Source organism: Anomaloglossus baeobatrachus, chromosome 12 (assembly GCF_048569485.1).
Source record: "Anomaloglossus baeobatrachus isolate aAnoBae1 chromosome 12, aAnoBae1.hap1, whole genome shotgun sequence".
In the NCBI taxonomy this organism is placed as follows: Eukaryota; Metazoa; Chordata; class Amphibia; order Anura; family Aromobatidae; genus Anomaloglossus; species Anomaloglossus baeobatrachus.
In genome coordinates, this window is record NC_134364.1 from 50,379,559 (window position 1) to 50,396,570 (window position 17,012).

The 17,012-nt window shown below is 48.5% G+C and overlaps 1 protein-coding gene across 12 annotated transcripts in view; it reads right to left on the reverse strand.

Annotated features, from left to right (window-relative positions):
* Positions 1 to 17,012, reverse strand: part of KTN1 (kinectin 1) — a 256,665-nt gene that overhangs the window by 44,598 nt on the left and 195,055 nt on the right. For all 12 annotated transcript variants that reach the window (XM_075329993.1, XM_075329992.1, XM_075329990.1 and 9 more), the window contains 3 exons: positions 13,791 to 13,868; positions 11,700 to 11,737; positions 10,102 to 10,192 (listed from right to left, as the gene is read on the reverse strand). In XM_075329993.1, the coding sequence (XP_075186108.1) occupies positions 10,102 to 10,192; positions 11,700 to 11,737; positions 13,791 to 13,868 (207 nt within the window). The remainder of the gene's footprint in view (positions 1 to 10,101; positions 10,193 to 11,699; positions 11,738 to 13,790; positions 13,869 to 17,012) is intronic.

The following is a 17,012-nucleotide window of genomic DNA, read 5'->3' on the forward strand; positions in this document are numbered from 1 at the left end:
GTCGAAAGTCATGAGGAAGCCGCCTTGTTAGCGGTGCCTCCAATGTTCGTTTTAGGACGTGACTTAGACCGCCATGCATCAGAGTTCCTTTGTTCTTTCTGAGACCTTTTGGACGAGGAGAATTGGGACCTGCCCGCGCCCCGAAAGCACCGAAACCTCGCCTGCCCTCTCCTCTGTTGGGGAATGTTCTGTTTGGGCTGGGGTAAGGATGTATCCTTTCCCTTGGATTGTTTGATGATTTCATCCAGACGCTCGCCAAACAGCCTGTCGCCAGAAATTGGCAAACTGGTTAAGCGCTTTTTGGAAGCAGAATCTGTCTTCCATTCCCGTAGCCACAAGGCCCTGCGGAGTACCACCGAATTGGCGGTCGCCACCGCCGTACGGCTCACAGAGTCCAGGACAGCATTAATAGCGTAAGATGCAATTGCCGAGGTCTGGGTGGTAATGGATGCCACTTGTGGCGCGGCCGTGCAAGTGGCTACTTCAATTTGCGCTTGACCTGCTGAGATAGCTTGCAGCGCCCATACGGCTGCGAATGTTGGGGCAAAAGAAGCTCCGATAGCTTCGTAGATGGATTTCCACCAGAGCTCCATCTGCCTGTCAGTGGCATCTTTGAGCGAGGCCCCATCTTCCACTGCAAGTATGGATCTAGCCGCCAGTCTGGAGATTGGAGGATCCACTTTGGGACATTGAGTCCAACCTTTAACCACGTCCGGGGGGAAAGGATAACGTGTATCCTTAAGGCGCTTAGAAAAAACGCTTATCTGGACAAGCATGGTGATTCTGGATTGCCTCTCTGAAATCAGAGTGGTCTAGAAACATACTCTGTGTCCGCTTGGGAAACCTGAAACGAAATTTCTCCTGCTGAGAAGCTGACTCCTCCGCCGGAGGGGCTGAGGGAGAAATATCCAGCAACTGATGGATGGACGCAATAAGATCGTTTACTATGGCGTCCCCGTCTGGAGTATTAAGATTGAGAGCGCTCTCAGGATCAGAATCCTGATCAGCTGTCTCCGCATCATCAACCAAAGATTCCCCCCGCTGAGACCCTAAACAATATGATGTCGAGGGAAATTCTAAGCGAGCCCGCTTAGTCAATCTGGGGCTGGGGTCTAAGTCAGAACCCTCAGACTGGGATGTAGGAGATACCCCGGGAGGACATTGTTGGTCCAACTGAGGGGGGCCCGGGAACAACGATTCAACAGGGTCCCGTTGCTGAGATACCGGCCTGGACTGCAAGGCTTCTAGTATCTTAGCCATAGTCTCAGAGAGTTTAGCAAACTCAGTCCCCGTCACCTGGACAGTGTCAACAGGTGTCTCCCCCTGGGCCCCTCTTAGCATAGGCTCCGGCTGAAGAAGTGGCACAGGGGTCGAACACTGCACACAATGAGGGTCAGTGGAACCTGCCGGTAGTGGGGTCTTACAAGCGGCGCAGGCAGCATAATAAGCCTGTGTTTTGGCACCCCTGCCTTTTGTGGGCGCCATGCTATAGTTTTCCTTGAGTTACACAAAAGGGTATATAGCCAGAATGCACTGTGCTCATACAGTGTAAAGTATATATGATACACAAATAATGTACCAATACACTACAGCACCATGGGGCTAGCACCAACAGGTGCTGCTTACCAGCCGCCTAAAGCGGTTGTGAGGCCACCAGAGACCGTGTCTGGGTCTCCCAGGACTTGTCCCTCTTCTGCAGCGTCGGTGGAGCTGACAGGAATGGCTGCGGCGTCCTGACGAGATGAGGGAGCTGTGGGCGTGGCCGAGAAAGAGCGCGAACTGGTGCTCACACCGTGCACAAGGAGGGGGGTGGAGTATGTAAATCATACTCCAGCCCTCAGAGCTGCTCGCTCCGTGCAGCGTCCCGCCCTTCCCCCTGCCTGTCAGGGCTGAGGGCGGGAGAAAAGTAAACTAGGCCGCAAGGAAGCCGGGGACTCTAGTAATAAACGCGGCCGCCGTAAAAGCGCGGCCGGCGTGAAAGTCCCCGGCGAACTACAAGTCCCAGCCGCGCCGCAGTGTCCCATGGCAGCGGCGGTTAGTGCGGTAGCCCTTACATATAAACACACTCAGCGACGCTGAGTGTGTAATGGCACATATAGACCCGGTCAGCGCCGCGGTCCCCGGTGCACTAGCACACCCAGCAAAGCTGAGGCGATGCCGTGCGCGGTCCCCACAGGGATACAGAGTACCTCCAAGATGCAGGGCCATGTCCCTGAACGATACTCGGCTCCTATCCATCAGGCTCCACAGGAGTTGTGGATGAAGCGCGGTCTCAGTGCCTGGAGACCGGTAAGATCCCACTTCACCCAGAGCCCAGAGGGGGATGGGGAAGGAAAGCAGCATGTGGGCTCCAGCCTCCGTACCCGCAATGGATACCTCAACCTTAACAACACCGCCGACAAGAGTGGGGTGAGAAGGGAGCATGCTGGGGGCCCTATATGGGCCCACTTTTCTTCCATCCGACATAGTCAGCAGCTGCTGCTGACCAATCTGTGGAGCTGTGCTGTGCGTGTCTGACCTCCTTCGCACAAAGCAAAAAACTGAGCAGCCCGTGGGAGCACGGGGGGTGTATAGGCAGAAGGGGAGGGGCCTAACACTTTTAAGTGTAGTACTTTGTGCGGCCTCCGGAGGCATAGCCTATACACCCAATTGTCTGGGTCTCCCAATAGAGCGAAAAAGAAAAGGGTATACAGCCTTTCCGAACAGATATATATATCTATTATATATATATATCCCGGCACCTTAGGGGGACCAGCACCGGGTGACCGGTGTGGCTTACCAACCGCTAACGAGCGGAGTGTGTCCTCCAGATTCCCTGTCGTGGATCCCCCGGAGCTGCAGAGCTTTGCTGCTGAGTAGCATCCACAGGCAGAATGCTAAAAAATGGCCGCCGGAGCTCTCAGGGAGGGGGGGGCAGCGCTAGCAAAAAGCGGGAATCTGGAGTCCCCACAGTGGTCAATGAGGGGGGAAGGAAACATGCAAGATGCTCCAGCCCTCAAAGCCGACGTCATGTCGGCAATCCCGCCCTAACCCCTGACAGGCAGGCTCGGGGGCGGGATTTTTCGCGACTAGGCCGCGGCGAAGCCGGGGACTAAATTTAAGGCCGTGCCCGACAAGCAGGCACGGTCGGCGCGGAAGTCCGCCGAAAAGACAACGGACGGAACTACCGCGGCTTCCGGGGATAAGGTGCGACCCTCTCTGTACAGTCCCCACATGGGGACACAGAGTACCTTCCAGTTGCAGGGCTCGGTCCCTGGGGGTGAAGAAGCTCCGGTCCGGCAGGTTCCACCAGGGGCTGCGGATGGAGCACGGTCCCAGCTCATGGATGACCGCTTAGGATCCCACTTCTCCCAGAGCCGCATAAGGGATGGTGAAGGAGACGGCATGTGGCTCCAGCCTCCGTACCCGCAATGGGTACCTCAACCTTAACAACACCGCCGACATAGTGGGGTGAGAAGGGAACATGCCGGGGACCCCATCGGGGTCCTCTTTTCTTCCATCCGACATAACTATGTATGAGAATGCATGAGTGGATGTGTGCCTCCTTCCACACAAAGCATAAAACTGAGGAGGAGCCCGTGATCCACGGGAGGGTGTATAGGCAGAGGGGAGGGGTTACACTTTTTTAAAAGTGTAATACTTTGTGTGGCCTCCAGAGGCAGAAGCTATAAACCCAATTGTCTGGGTCTCCCAATGGAGCGACAAAGAAATGTTGTTTTGCTTTTTTGTTAACTTTTCCAATTGGGAGCAAATAGCTAATAATAAAAAAAATGAATTAAAAAAAAACAAAAAACTTTGGCACAGATTTGTTATTTGCTCCGAATTTGAAAAAAGTTTAAGAAAAAAAAACCTCCACACAATTTTTAAAGGAGGAAAATGTTTTTGTTTTGTTTTTTTTTTACTTTGCTCAAATTAGAAGTAAATAACCAATAAAAATTCTGCTTAGGAGGAAAATGTTTTTTGACTCAAATTAAAAGCAAATAAACCAATAAAAGTCTGTGTGGAGGGGGGTTTTTTTTAGTACATTTTTTTGGTGTGTTTTTTTTAACTTTTCTCAAATTAGTAGCAAATAACCAATACTTCTGTGATGAGGGTTTTTGTTCTGTTCTTTTAGGAGGAAAATACTTTGCTCAGATTAGAAGCAAATAACCAATAAAATTCTGTAGGGAGGATTTTTTTTTTAAGGAGTAAAATATTTTGGTTTTTTTTTTACTTTTCTCAAATTAGGAGTAAATAACCAATAATAATTCTGTGACGAGGGTTTTTTGATGTTTTTTTTTTTTAAAAGGAATTTTTTTAACGTCTCTTAAATTAGGCTGCTTTCACACTACGTTTTTTTAACATGCGTCCTGAACTTTTTTGTAACGCAAAAACGGATCCAGTGCAAATGCGTTTTCATTTCAATGCATTTGCAATGGACTCGCGTCAACATGCGTTCACCTGCGTTTGCGTACGTTATAGTGAGGATTCAGCGACATGCAGTTTTTTAACTTTTTTCAAAAACGCTACTTGTAGCGTTTTTGAGCTGCGTCCAAATACTGCAAATTGCTGGATCCTGACTATACTGCACGCAAACGCATGTGAACGCTGGCGTGCTGATAGACAGGATACTGCTTGTTCTACTGAGCATGCCCAGAAACCAGCCTGGCGTGATCAGTCTCCCTCTCTCCCCCGCCTGAGAGCTGCAGAGGCTCGTAACAAAGGTAAACATCGGGTAACTTGCTTGGATACCCGATGTTTACCTTGGTTACGTGTGCAGGCAGCCCGGCTCATAGCAGCTGCAGACGCTCGTAACCAAGGTAAATATCGGGTATCCAAGCAAGTTACCCGATGTTTACCTTGGTTACGAGTCTCCGCAGCTGTCAGATGCCGGCTCCCAGTCTATCACGTTCAGTTCCCCTCACTCCCGATCACATGACTCCAATGCCCGCCCATAAACTTCAAGTGACAGGATCCTGCAAAGTAAGGGTACTTTCACACTTGCGTTATTTTCCTTCCGTTACAATCCGCCCTTTTGGGAAACAGCGGAATCCGTTAACGGATTCCGCTGTTTCCCATAGACTTGTATGGTTGACGGATTGTACCAAAAGGAGCTGCGTTGCTTCCGCTGGGCGACGCTCCGTTGCTTCCGCCCAGCGGGAGGAACGCAGCATGTAACGTTATTTTGAGCAGCGGAATCCTCTGGATTTCACTGCGCATGCTCTTTTTTTTTTTTTTTTTTTAAATCAAACTTTATTTTGGCTCGCGGTGGCCGAACGTTCAGCTGAGCGCCCGGCCGTCGGCAAGCGACAGCGCTCAGCTGAATGACCGGCCACCAGCATGCCCGGCCGCCGGCAAGTCACAGCGCTCAGCTGAGCGCCTGCCCGCCGGCATGCCCGGGCGCCGGCAAGTGACAGCGATCAGCTGATCACCCGGCGGCCGGCTGCAGGGAGCGATCAGCTGATCACCCGGCAGCCGGCTGCAGGGAGCGATCAGCTGATCACCCGGCGGCCGGGAGCGATCAGCTGATCACCCGGCAGCCGGCTGCAGGGAGCGATCAGCTGATCACCCGGCAGCCGGGAGCGATCAGCTGATCACCCGGCGGGCGGGAGCGATCAGCTGATCACCCGGCAGCCGGCTGCAGGGAGCGATCAGCTGATCACCCGGCAGCCGGGAGCGATCAGCTGATCACCCGGCGGGCGGGAGCGATCAGCTGATCACCCGGCGGCCGGCTACTGGGAGCAATCAGCTGATCACCCAGCGGCCGGCTGCAGGGAACGATCAGCTGATCGTTCACTATAGTCTGCCGCTGGTAAAACCGGGAAAAAAAAAAAAAAAAAATCAAAACGAATTGCGTTGTTTTGCAGCATCCGTTGCATCCGTTGTGTCACTATATGCAACACATCCGTTGCATCCGTTACACAACGCAATGCAACGGATACCGTTCAACGCAAGTGTGAAAGTAGCCTAACACATGCGTTTGCATGAGTTTTTCTCTGCAAAAACAGGATCCGCTTTTGCAGCAAAAAAATGTTCATGACGCATGCTAAAAAAACGTAGTGTGAAAGCAGCCTTAGAAGCAAATAATAAAAATTCTGTGCAGAGGCTTTTTTTTTTCTTGTTTTGTTTTTACTTTTAGGAGGAATATGTTCTTTAACGTTTCTCAACTTTTGTGTCTCACAAATGGGAGTAAGATCCATGCAGATTACAGACCCGACCGTGTGGGATCGGCCATAGATAGTTCCAGTATATATGGCATTATGGTCACTGTTGGAGGCCCGGTCACATTGTGGTGAAACGCTACTTTTGGGGTTATATATTTGAGTGAAAATATTGGTCTAATGGCTGTTGTGAAAAAAAAAGGAAAGTTTCCAGAAAGAAAAAGAGCAGGTTCCGATCCACCAAACAGGAAAAAAAGGGTTAACATTCACAACACAGAACACATTTTTCAGCAGGTTGGATAATGAAAAGTAATTGCACCCAGTCTATTCAATGCTCTGTGAGCTATACTGGACCCGATACATTGCAGCAAACCAGCAACTGACTCACAGAGCATTGCAGAGATTGCATATAATGATATACACAGAAGCAGCTATACATGCACTTGCAGCCTGGGAGTGCAAACTATGAATTCCCATTGGGTGGCAGCAACAACCCCGAAAATAGGGAAAAAAAATAAATAAATAAATAAATAAATAAAAATATATATATATATAAATAAATGAAAGTGAATCAGAAAGCTGTAGATCATTCATACGATGATTAAAAGGGGTTGTCCAGGATTAAAGAACCCTAGTTGCATTCTTTCACAACGCCACCCGTGACCATGGGCTGTGTCTGTTATTGCAATTCAATCCTACTTATGTCAAACCGGTAATGAACTGTCCTTCCCGCTCTCCACCTGCTCCTCTCTAGCCTGTTACAATCTGGCTCCTGACCACATCATTCCACATAAACTGCCCTAAAGTCACCAATGACCTACTAACCGTGAAAGCGAAGAGACACTACTCAATCCTCCTCCTCCTGGCCCTGTCCTCTGCCTTCGACACAGTAGACCATTCCCTTCTACTACAGACTCTCCGGTCTCTGGGCATGACAGACATGACCCCATCTTTGATCTCTTCATACTTAACCGACTGGACATTGAGCGTTTCCCACTCACCACCTCTTCATCTCACCTCCTAACCTGTCGGTGTCCCCCAAGGCTCAGTTCTAGGACCACTGCTGTTCTCCATCTACACCTTTGGCCTGGGACAGCTCATAGAGGCCCATGTCTTTCAGTATCACCTCTATGCTGATGATAGGCAGATCTACCTATCTGGACCTGACATCTTCTCTTTACTAACCAGAATCCACAATGTCTGTCTGCTATTACATCCTTCTCTGCTCAATTTCTAAAAACATAACATGGTTAAGACAGAGTTCATCTTTCCCAATCTCACTCATCCCCCCAAACAAACCTATCCATCAAAGTAAATGGCTGCTTACGCTCCCCAGCTCAGTGCCTGGGGGTAACCCGTGACTCTACTCTCTCCTTCAAGCCACACATCCAAGCCCTAACCACCTCCAACTCAAAAATATTTCAGGGATTCGTACATTCCTTAACCAAGAATCTGTAAAAACACTAGTGCATGCCCTCATCATCTCCCGCCTCGACTACTGCAACCTCCTGCTCTGTGGCCTTCCTTCTAACACTAATGCAATCCTTCCATCTATAATAAACTCTGCTGCCTGACTAATCCATCTCTCCCCACTCTTCTCCCCAACCACTCCTCTCTGCCAATCCCTTCACTGGCTTCCCATTGCCCAATGACTCCAGTTCAAAACCCTAACCATGATGCACAAAGCCATCCAGAACCTGTCTCCTCCATACATTTGTGACCTAATCTTCCAGTACCTGTACGCAACCTCCAATTCTCACAAGATCTCCTTTTCTCCTCCCCTCTTATCTCCTCCTCCCACAATCACATCCAAGATTTTTACCGAGCATCCACCATACTCCAGAACTCTCTGCCCCAACATATCAGACTCTCGCCTACCTTGAAAAGCTTCACAAGGAACCTGAAGGCCCACGTCTTCCAACAAACCTACAACCTACAGTAGCCCTCAGTTCACAGTTCCATGTGCGGCCAGCTCTGTACTCAACTATTGAATCCTCACCCATCCCCTGTAGACTGTGAGCCCTCGCAGGCAGGGTCCTCTCTCTTCTTGTAGACTGTGAGCCCTCGCGGGCAGGACATTCTCTCTTCCTGTAGACTGTGAGCCCTCGCGGGCAGGACATTCTCTCTTCCTGTAGACTGTGAGCCCTCGCGGGCAGGACACTCTTCCTGTAGACTGTGAGCCCTCGTGGGGAGGACACTCTTCCTGTAGACTGTGAGCCCTCGCGGGTAGGGTCCTCTCTCGTCCTGTAGACTGTGAGCCCTCACGGGCAGGGTCCTCTCTCTTCCTGTAGACTGAGAGCCCTAGTGGGCAGGGTCCTCTCTCTACCTGTAAACTGAAAGCCCTCACGGGCAGGGTCCTCTCTCTTCCTATGGACTGACAGCCCTCGCGGGCAGGGTCCTCTCTCTTCCTGTAGACTGAGCACTCGTGGGCAGGGTCCTCTCTCCTCCTGTACATGTCTATGCCTTGTATTGCTTATGATTATTGTATGTATCCCTATTAAGTATACACTTTTTAAATGTAGACACATGGAATAAATGACGCTATAATAATAAATTATATCAAGGCAGCCATGTTTCTCTAGTCCTAGACAATCCCTTTAAGTATTCACATTTAACCAACAAAAAACCCCACAGGAAAAAGCCCTTCAAAGTAAACATTTATGGTATGATCTAGAGATTTCATAGCTGGATCACCCCATCCTAAAAAGGGGGTATAGAAAACTGTGTGCTAAAACCTATTCAAAGTTTCATCATGAGTTATAACTAAAGATGGGGTAACTGGAATAACAAGAACCAGTCTATTGGCCATGTCAGCAATCTGGGCCGCTGGTCAAGAGCCCTGCAAACCGCTTCCTCCCTGCTGACGCCATTGCATTAACAATCCTGGCGTAATGTCACAAGTGCATTACAATGATGATATCATGCCGCCACACCTGCAAACAGGGTTGGGGATGCCAAAACGTAATTGTTTGCAGGGTTCCCACGGACAGCCACAGATAACGGACGTGGCCGCTTGACCACAAATCTCTGGGTATATGCATTCAGAATCCACAACACATAATGTGCCCTTAGAGGATCCCCTTCTGCATTTATTTCTACAAAGATGATTCTAAAGTCCCTACTGTGGTCCTAGCACTAGTCCTTGTGGTATTTTCCATGACTAATGGCAGAACGTGTAGAGTCAATGGGAATGGAGCAGGCAGGCATGGTCACCGCCGTCACGGGTGTCCTGCTTGTTTTTGGACTTGAGCTAAGAAATTTGAGACTGACTGGTCACTAGAAAGGCCAACAAATGGCGCTGATATCAAACTCTATGCAGGACCGGCCCTGTGCTGAATGCCAAAGAGGACAACAACCCGACAGCAGACATGCCGTGTCTTTCCTCTGTCCCATCTGTGATGACATTTAGACTCCTAAAATAAGTTTGGCTGAAGAACCTCTTGATACAACGGTGGTATGGAAATGTAAAATATGGAAGGTACCCTGTTTAATCATCGAAGTGTATTCCAGCACTTACAGCACTCTTAATACCGGCCATACACACAAGATCGCGGTTGGAAAAACTCTTGCTCAACTAACATCCATTTTTCTCACGTGGCCATCAGACCAGAGCCCCCAGAACCACCTTCTACTCTGCGGGCATCCCCGACACTCTCTCTAATTTCTCGGCCCCTAAATCATCACGCTTGCATTGCCCCATAAGAGTGATGATGTAGCCGGGCTTACGAATCAGAAGAGGTGACTGGGATGGCAGAAGGTCATGGATTTGCAAGGCTTGAGTCTGGAGGTTACGGAGTTCTGATACGGCCACTGGACCAGGCTCCTGTGAATTTTTTTTTGGTAAACAGGAGAGATAAGAGGCTCCATACACAGTCATCGTCAGCGGGATCCTACGTGTGTATGGCCAGCTTGAGTATCTTTCTAGAAAAGTGTCAAACTATGAAAATGTCCATGTACTTACATTGTTCTTCTTCCTTTGTTGCTCTACTGCAGACTTTTCAGCCTCCAGCTCGGACAGCAGCTCAGTTATATACTTGTCTTTCCTTGCAATACTAAAGACATATATAACATGTCAGGAAACAGGATTAAGCTTAATGGTTATTCTTCGGTCAGAACAGCAAAAAGTTATAATTGACTAGATTTTAAGTAAGACTTGCAGTGGAAGAGTTGTCATCGGTGACTGCAAGCATGGCCCGGCACTTTGATTGACAGCTCATCTGCAGTGCATCTGTGCCGAAGGAGCGGTCAATCAAAGTGTCAAGGCGTAAGTACAGTCATCGCTCACAGTACATAGAGTGGTGCGAACAGCGATGACTGTTCCAGGCCCCCATGACTAAGAGCCGGCGGCTTCCTAGAGGACCAAGCTTATTTTCTCCCGGTTGCAACACCTCCTGAAAAGCGTCAGGACAGCATGGTAACTATTCACCTGCAGATAAATCTGACATCTGCAGGGTAATAGCTTCCGAATTGACAGGTTCCAATTATTATTTTTTGTGTAATTCATAAGTCAGTAGGTGGTGCGTCTTATAAACCGAATATACGGGGGGGGGGGGTGTAAATTATACACCTTCCCCCCCCCCCATGTATACACACACACACACACACACACACACTGCAGGGTCCACTCTGGAGCTGTGCTGGGGGCAGGTGAAAGCTGCGGGCAGCAGCGTTAGATCTCCTGCTCCCGCTCATATAATATGCACAGCCGCTGTCCATCAGTGTGGTGCTGAAACCGCATCGCGCTGATGGGCTGGGGCAGCGGGGCATATGCCTGTGTCCCTTTGATCGCACATGATCCCCCCTATGTTAGATATGGCCCCCATACTGCTGCCCATAGTAAAATAAAAAAAGCTTTACTTACCTCCAGCGCTGATCTCCCGGTCTCCTGCTGCTGCCGTCTGTGATAAGGCACGCAGAGATATCACTCTGCTGTGCCGATCACATGACCGGCAGCAAGAACCAGGAAGTGGAGGAGGAGCTCAACCCCACGGAGGGACACACGAGGAGGGACAGCGCTGAGAAGGTAAGGAAAGAGTGTTTTATTTTATTATAGGCAGCAGTATGGGGGGCATATCTAACACAGGTGAGGTGTGCCATCTATAGTGGCCATGGGCAGCAGTATGGGGGCCATATCAAACACAGGGGAGATGTGCCATCTATAGTGGCCATGGGCAGCAGTATGGGGGCCATATCAAACACAGGGGAGATGTGCCATCTATAGTGGCCATGGGCAGCAGTATGGGGGCCATATCAAACACAGGGGAGGTGTGTCATCTATAGTGGCCATGGGCAGCACAGGGGGACGTGTCCCAGGACAAGGGGGCTATATTCAATATAAGGGGGCCATATCCAGATTAAGGGGGGCTAATTTTAGGATGACGGGCTATGAGGGACATATACCCTATATGATTTGTTAGACGGACACTGGCATTATAAGATGGACCCCATTTAACATAAAAAAAAAAATATTTTCCTTCACCAAATTTGGGGGTGCGTCTTATAATCAGGTGCGTCTTATAAAGCGAAAAATACGGTACATGTGGGACACTTTTTACTTACACTTCTATTAATTCTTCACCTCTAGAAACTGAGGAAACCTAAAATGAGAGGAAAAAAATAATCTGATATTTACAACATGGACACAATAGCGTTCCCATGAAACATTAGAACACGTGAATTCCACTTTCACAACCATTTTTTCCCCAATGCATCAATTAAATATGTGATCAATCTGTTGTCTTATTCAGCTCCTGTAATTCTCCAGACTTCCTTCTATATCTTCTCTTTTTACTTATTTGGAAGGTTAGCAAGCAGTAGGTAACAGATCGATGACAATTTCACTTATAGAATGAAAGATCTGACTACACAAAGTTTGTGTGTAGTCTGTTACCATAGCGACACACAGGTCTACACAGGAGCTGTAGACAAATCATAGATTTATAATCAAGGTTTGTAAAGTTGATCAACTTATTTTAGGTACAGTAAATCAATGCAAAAACAGTCTTTTTAGTTAATTTTTCCATAAAATCAATAGTACGTGTAAAATTAAGAAACTCTGTATATATTTTATGAGAGAAATAGTCTTCTTGGACTGATTGGGAAGAATCTAACCTCAGCGAATAAAGACTTAACCAATAATGAGATTGGAGATAACAGTTGGTGCTCATAAAAGTCTATGGAGAACTGTAATTGATTTTTCAGGAGATCTTGCAGCAGAATCTGTCCTCACTTTCCAATTACTGAGATAAGGGATGGCAGTTGGTGCTCATAAAGTTCTATGCAGAACTGGAACTGTCATTTCAGGAGAACTTGCAGGAGAATCGGTCTTCACTTTCCCATTACTGAGATAAGGGATGGCAGTTGGTGCTCAAAGTTCTATGCAGAACTGGAACTGTCATTTCAGGAGAACTTGCAGCAGAATCGCTCTTCACTTTCCCATTACTGAGATAAGGGATGGCAGTTGGTGCTCAAACTTTTATGGAGAACTGGAATTGATGTTACAGCAGAACTTGCAGCAGAATTTGTCTTCACTTTCCCATTACTGAGACAAGAAATAGCAGTTGGTGCTCATAAACGCCTATGAAGAACTGTAAATTATGTTTCAGGAGAACTTGCAGCCGAATCGGTCTTCACTTTCCCATTACTGAGATAAGAAATAACAGTTGGTGCTCATAAACGTCTATGGAGAACTGTAATTGATGTTTCAGGAGAACTTGCCGCAGAATCTGTCCTCACTTTCCCATTAGCAGAAAGTAATAGAGATGGGTTTTCAGCACCGCGCCAATGACCAAAACAGATTGAAGATAGGATTAATGTTTTATTTTCATGCACAGGTCAATGCGTTTCAGGAGTCTCCGCTCCCTTCATCAGGACAAACAGGCAAAAGAACATCAAATCTCATGATATGATGGTGATTTGATGTTCTTTTGCCTGTTAGTCCTGATGAAGGGAGCTGAGACTCCTGAAACGCGTTGACCTGTGCATGAAAATAAAGCAATCCGTTTTGGTCATTAGCGCGGTGCTGAAAACCCATCTCTATTACTTTCTGCTGTCAGCCAGTTCGGGGACTGCAGCCTTGACCTGGAGTGTACATGCTTATATAGGAGTTGTGACTGGCACAACTTTTATAGGTGAGTTTAATTTTGTTAATTATCCCCTTCCCTATTGGGGATCCTATTGCGCTTTCTGATTCCACAGTTATTGCTATTACTCATGTTCCCATTACTGAGATAAGGGATGGCAGTTGGTGCTCATAAAGCTCTATGAAGAACTGGAACTGTCACTTCAGGAGAACTTGCAGCAGAATGTGTGTGCGCATCTATTTCAACCCCGCTATATAGAATTTTAAAAGCACCAACTGTCTAATCTACATCAGTACTGCTGTGAAAATCCGTCCACTGAATATTGATTACAACTTTTACCCATAAATAGAGATTAAACGAACAATCCAGAAAAATAGATTTCTCCCATGATCTATTACATGTTGCTTATTTGTATGTGTATTACTGATTTATGGAATCAAAATTAAAACTATAGCTATTGTTAAGTGAAAACCATTGTTATTTCTCCTGCTTCTGTACAGTACACCACCGGCTATAGAGAGAGGAAAGCACCATCTATTAGAAGGGGAGATCGGGGCACAATTCACACCTGTCGTAGTTGTTCATCATGCTTCTTTTGTAGTTCACAGGCCTGAATTTTCAAAATTTCATTTTCTTTCTTCAGACCCTATGGGATGAGAAAATAAATGCGATTCAATCAGTGCAGTCACGGTCATCATGGCAGCCATTAAAGTGACGCCATCATCAGAAAGAAGGGAATTTTGTTTACTTACCGTAAATTCCTTTTCTTCTAGCTCCAATTGGGAGACCCAGACAATTGGGTGTATAGCTATTGCCTCTGGAGGCCACACAAAGTATTACACTTAAAAGTGTAAGGCCCCTCCCCTTCTGGCTATACACCCCCAGTGGGATCACTGGCTCACCAGTTTTAGTGCCAAAGCAAGAAGGAGGAAAGCCAATAACTGGTTTAAAGACCAATTCAATCCGAGGAAACATCGGAGAACTGAACCATACCACATGAACAACATGTGTACCCGAATAAACAGAAAAACCCCGAGAAAACAGGGCGGGTGCTGGGTCTCCCAATTGGAGCTAGAAGAAAAGGAATTTACGGTAAGTAAACAAAATTCCCTTCTTCTTTGTCGCTCCATTGGGAGACCCAGACAATTGGGATGTCCAAAAGCAATCCCTGGGTGGGTAAAAGAATACCTCATGATAGGGCCGTCAAACGGCCCTCTCCTACAGGTGGCCAACCGCCGCCTGAATGACTTATCTACCTAGGCTGGCGTCTGCCGAAGCGTAGGTATGCATCTGATAATGCTTGGTAAAAGTAAGTAGACTCGACCAGGTGGGTGCCTGACACACCTGCTGAGCCGTAGCCTGGTGCCGTAATGCCCAGGATGCACCCACGGCTCTGGTAGAATGGGCCTTCGGCCTTGAGAGAACCAGAAGCCCAGTAGAACTGTAGGTTTCAAGAATTGGTTCCTCGAGCCCCCGAGCAAGGGTGGATCTGGAAGCTTGCGACTGTTTACGCCGACCAGCGACAAGGACAAAGAGTGCATCCGGGTGGCGCAGGAGCGCCATGCGGGAAGTAGAACCTGAGTGCTCTCACCAGAACCAACAGATGCAAATCTTTCTGAAATTGATGGACTGGACGAGGACACAAAGAAGGTGAGGTGATATCCTGATTGATATGAAAATGGGATACCACCTTAGGGAGAAATTCCGGAACCGGACGCAGAACTACCCTGTCCTGGTGAAGGACCAGGAAGGGAGTTTGTATGAGAGCGTTGCTAGCTCGGAAACTCTCCTAAGAGACGAGACCGTTACTAGAAGGCCACTTCCCGTGAAAAACGGGAAGGGAGACATCCTTCAAAGGCTCGAAAGGCGGCATCTGGAGAGCAATTAGAACCTTGTTCAGATCTCAGGGCTCTAACGGCCGCTTGTACGGAGTGCTGAGAAGACAAACTCCCCGTAGGAACGTGCGTACCTGAGGAAGTCGTCGTTTCTGAAAAAATACAGATAGCGCTGAGACTTGTCCCTAAAGGGAACTGAGCGACAACCCATTTTCCTACCTAGATTGCAGGAAGGAAGGAAACATAGACGATGCAACCGGCCAGGGAGAAACACCCTGCGCCGAGCACCGAGATAAGAACATCTTCCACGTCCTGTGGTCAATCTTGGCGGACGTTGGTATGCTAGCCTGTCTCATGGTGGCAACCACGTCCTGAGGTAATCCTGACGACACTAGGTTCCAGGACTCAATGCCACACCATCCGGTTGAGGGCCGTAGAATTCAAATGGAAGAATGGCCCTTGAGACAGCCAGTCTGATTGGTCTGGTAGTGCCCCCGGTTAGCCTACCGTGAGGCACCACAGAACCGAGTACCACAACATCCTCGGCCAATTTGTAGCGACGAGGATGGCGCGGCCGCAGTCGGTCTTGATCTAGCGCAGTACTCTGGGCAACAATGCCAGAGGTGGCACCTAAGGTAGCTGGAACTGCGACCAATGCTGAACTAAGGCGTTTGCCGCCAGAGCTCGATGATTGTGAAACCGTGCCATGAAGCTGGCACATTGTTGTTGTGCCGTGACGCCATTAGATCGACGTCCGGCCTCTGTCAGCGGCGCCAGATCTCCTGAAACCCGTCCGGGTGAGGAGACCATACTCTTTCGGCCACACCTCAGCGACTTAGGAAGTCAGCTTCCTAGTTTCCACACTTGGGATGTGAATTGTGGATATGGTGGATGCCGTGTCTTCCACCCACATCAGAACCTGCCGGACTTCCTGGAAGGCTTGCCGGTTGCGCGTTCTTCCTTGGTGGTTGATGTATGCCACCGCTGTGGAGCTGTCCGACTGAAGTCGGATATGCTTGCTTTCCAGCCGCTGTTGGAAGGATTGTAGGGCAAGATACACTGCTCTGTGTTCAAGAACATTGATCTGAAGAGTGGACTCTTGCTGAGTCCACGTACCCTGAGCGCTGTAGTGGAGAAAAACTGCTCCCCACCCTGATAGACTCGCGTCTGTCGTAACTATCGCCCAGGACGGGGATAGGAAGGACCTTCTTTTTGACCAAGAGGTGAGAAGAAGCCACCACCGTAGAGATTCCTTGGCCGCCTGAGAAAGAACGACGACTCTGTTGAGGGACGTCGACTCCTCGTCCCATTGGCGGAGAATGTCCCATTGTAGTGGACGCAGTAAAACTGCGCGAAAGGAACTGCCTCCATTGCTACCATCTTACGTAGGAAGTGCATGAGGCGTCTCAATGTGTGCGACTGGTTCTTAAAGAAGAGCTTGCAGCCCGTAGTGAATGCTGTTTGTCTAGCGGCAGCTTCACTATCGCTGAGAGAGTAAGAAACTCTATGCCTAGATATGTTATCGATAGGGTCGGGGTCGGATCTGACTTTAAAAAGTTGATGATCCACCCAAAACTCTAGAGAGTCTCCAGCGCAACGTTCGGGCAGTGTTGGCATGTTTCCTAAGAGAGTGCCTTGACAAGTAGATCGTCTAAATACGGGACCACAGAGTGACCCTGAGAGTGCAGGACTGTGACTACTGCTGCCCTGACCTTGGCGAAGACCAGTTGGACTGTCGCTAGCCGGAAGGTAGAGCTACGAACAGAGGGTGTTCGTCTCCTATAACGAAGCGTAGAAACGCTAGTGCTCTGGATCAATCGGCACGTGTGGATAAGCATCCTTGATGCCTAATAATGCTAGGAAATATCCTTGGGACCTTGAGGCGATGACATGGCGGAGGGATTCCATCCGGAACCGCCTGGTGTCCACGAGCTTGCTGAGCATTTTTAGATCCA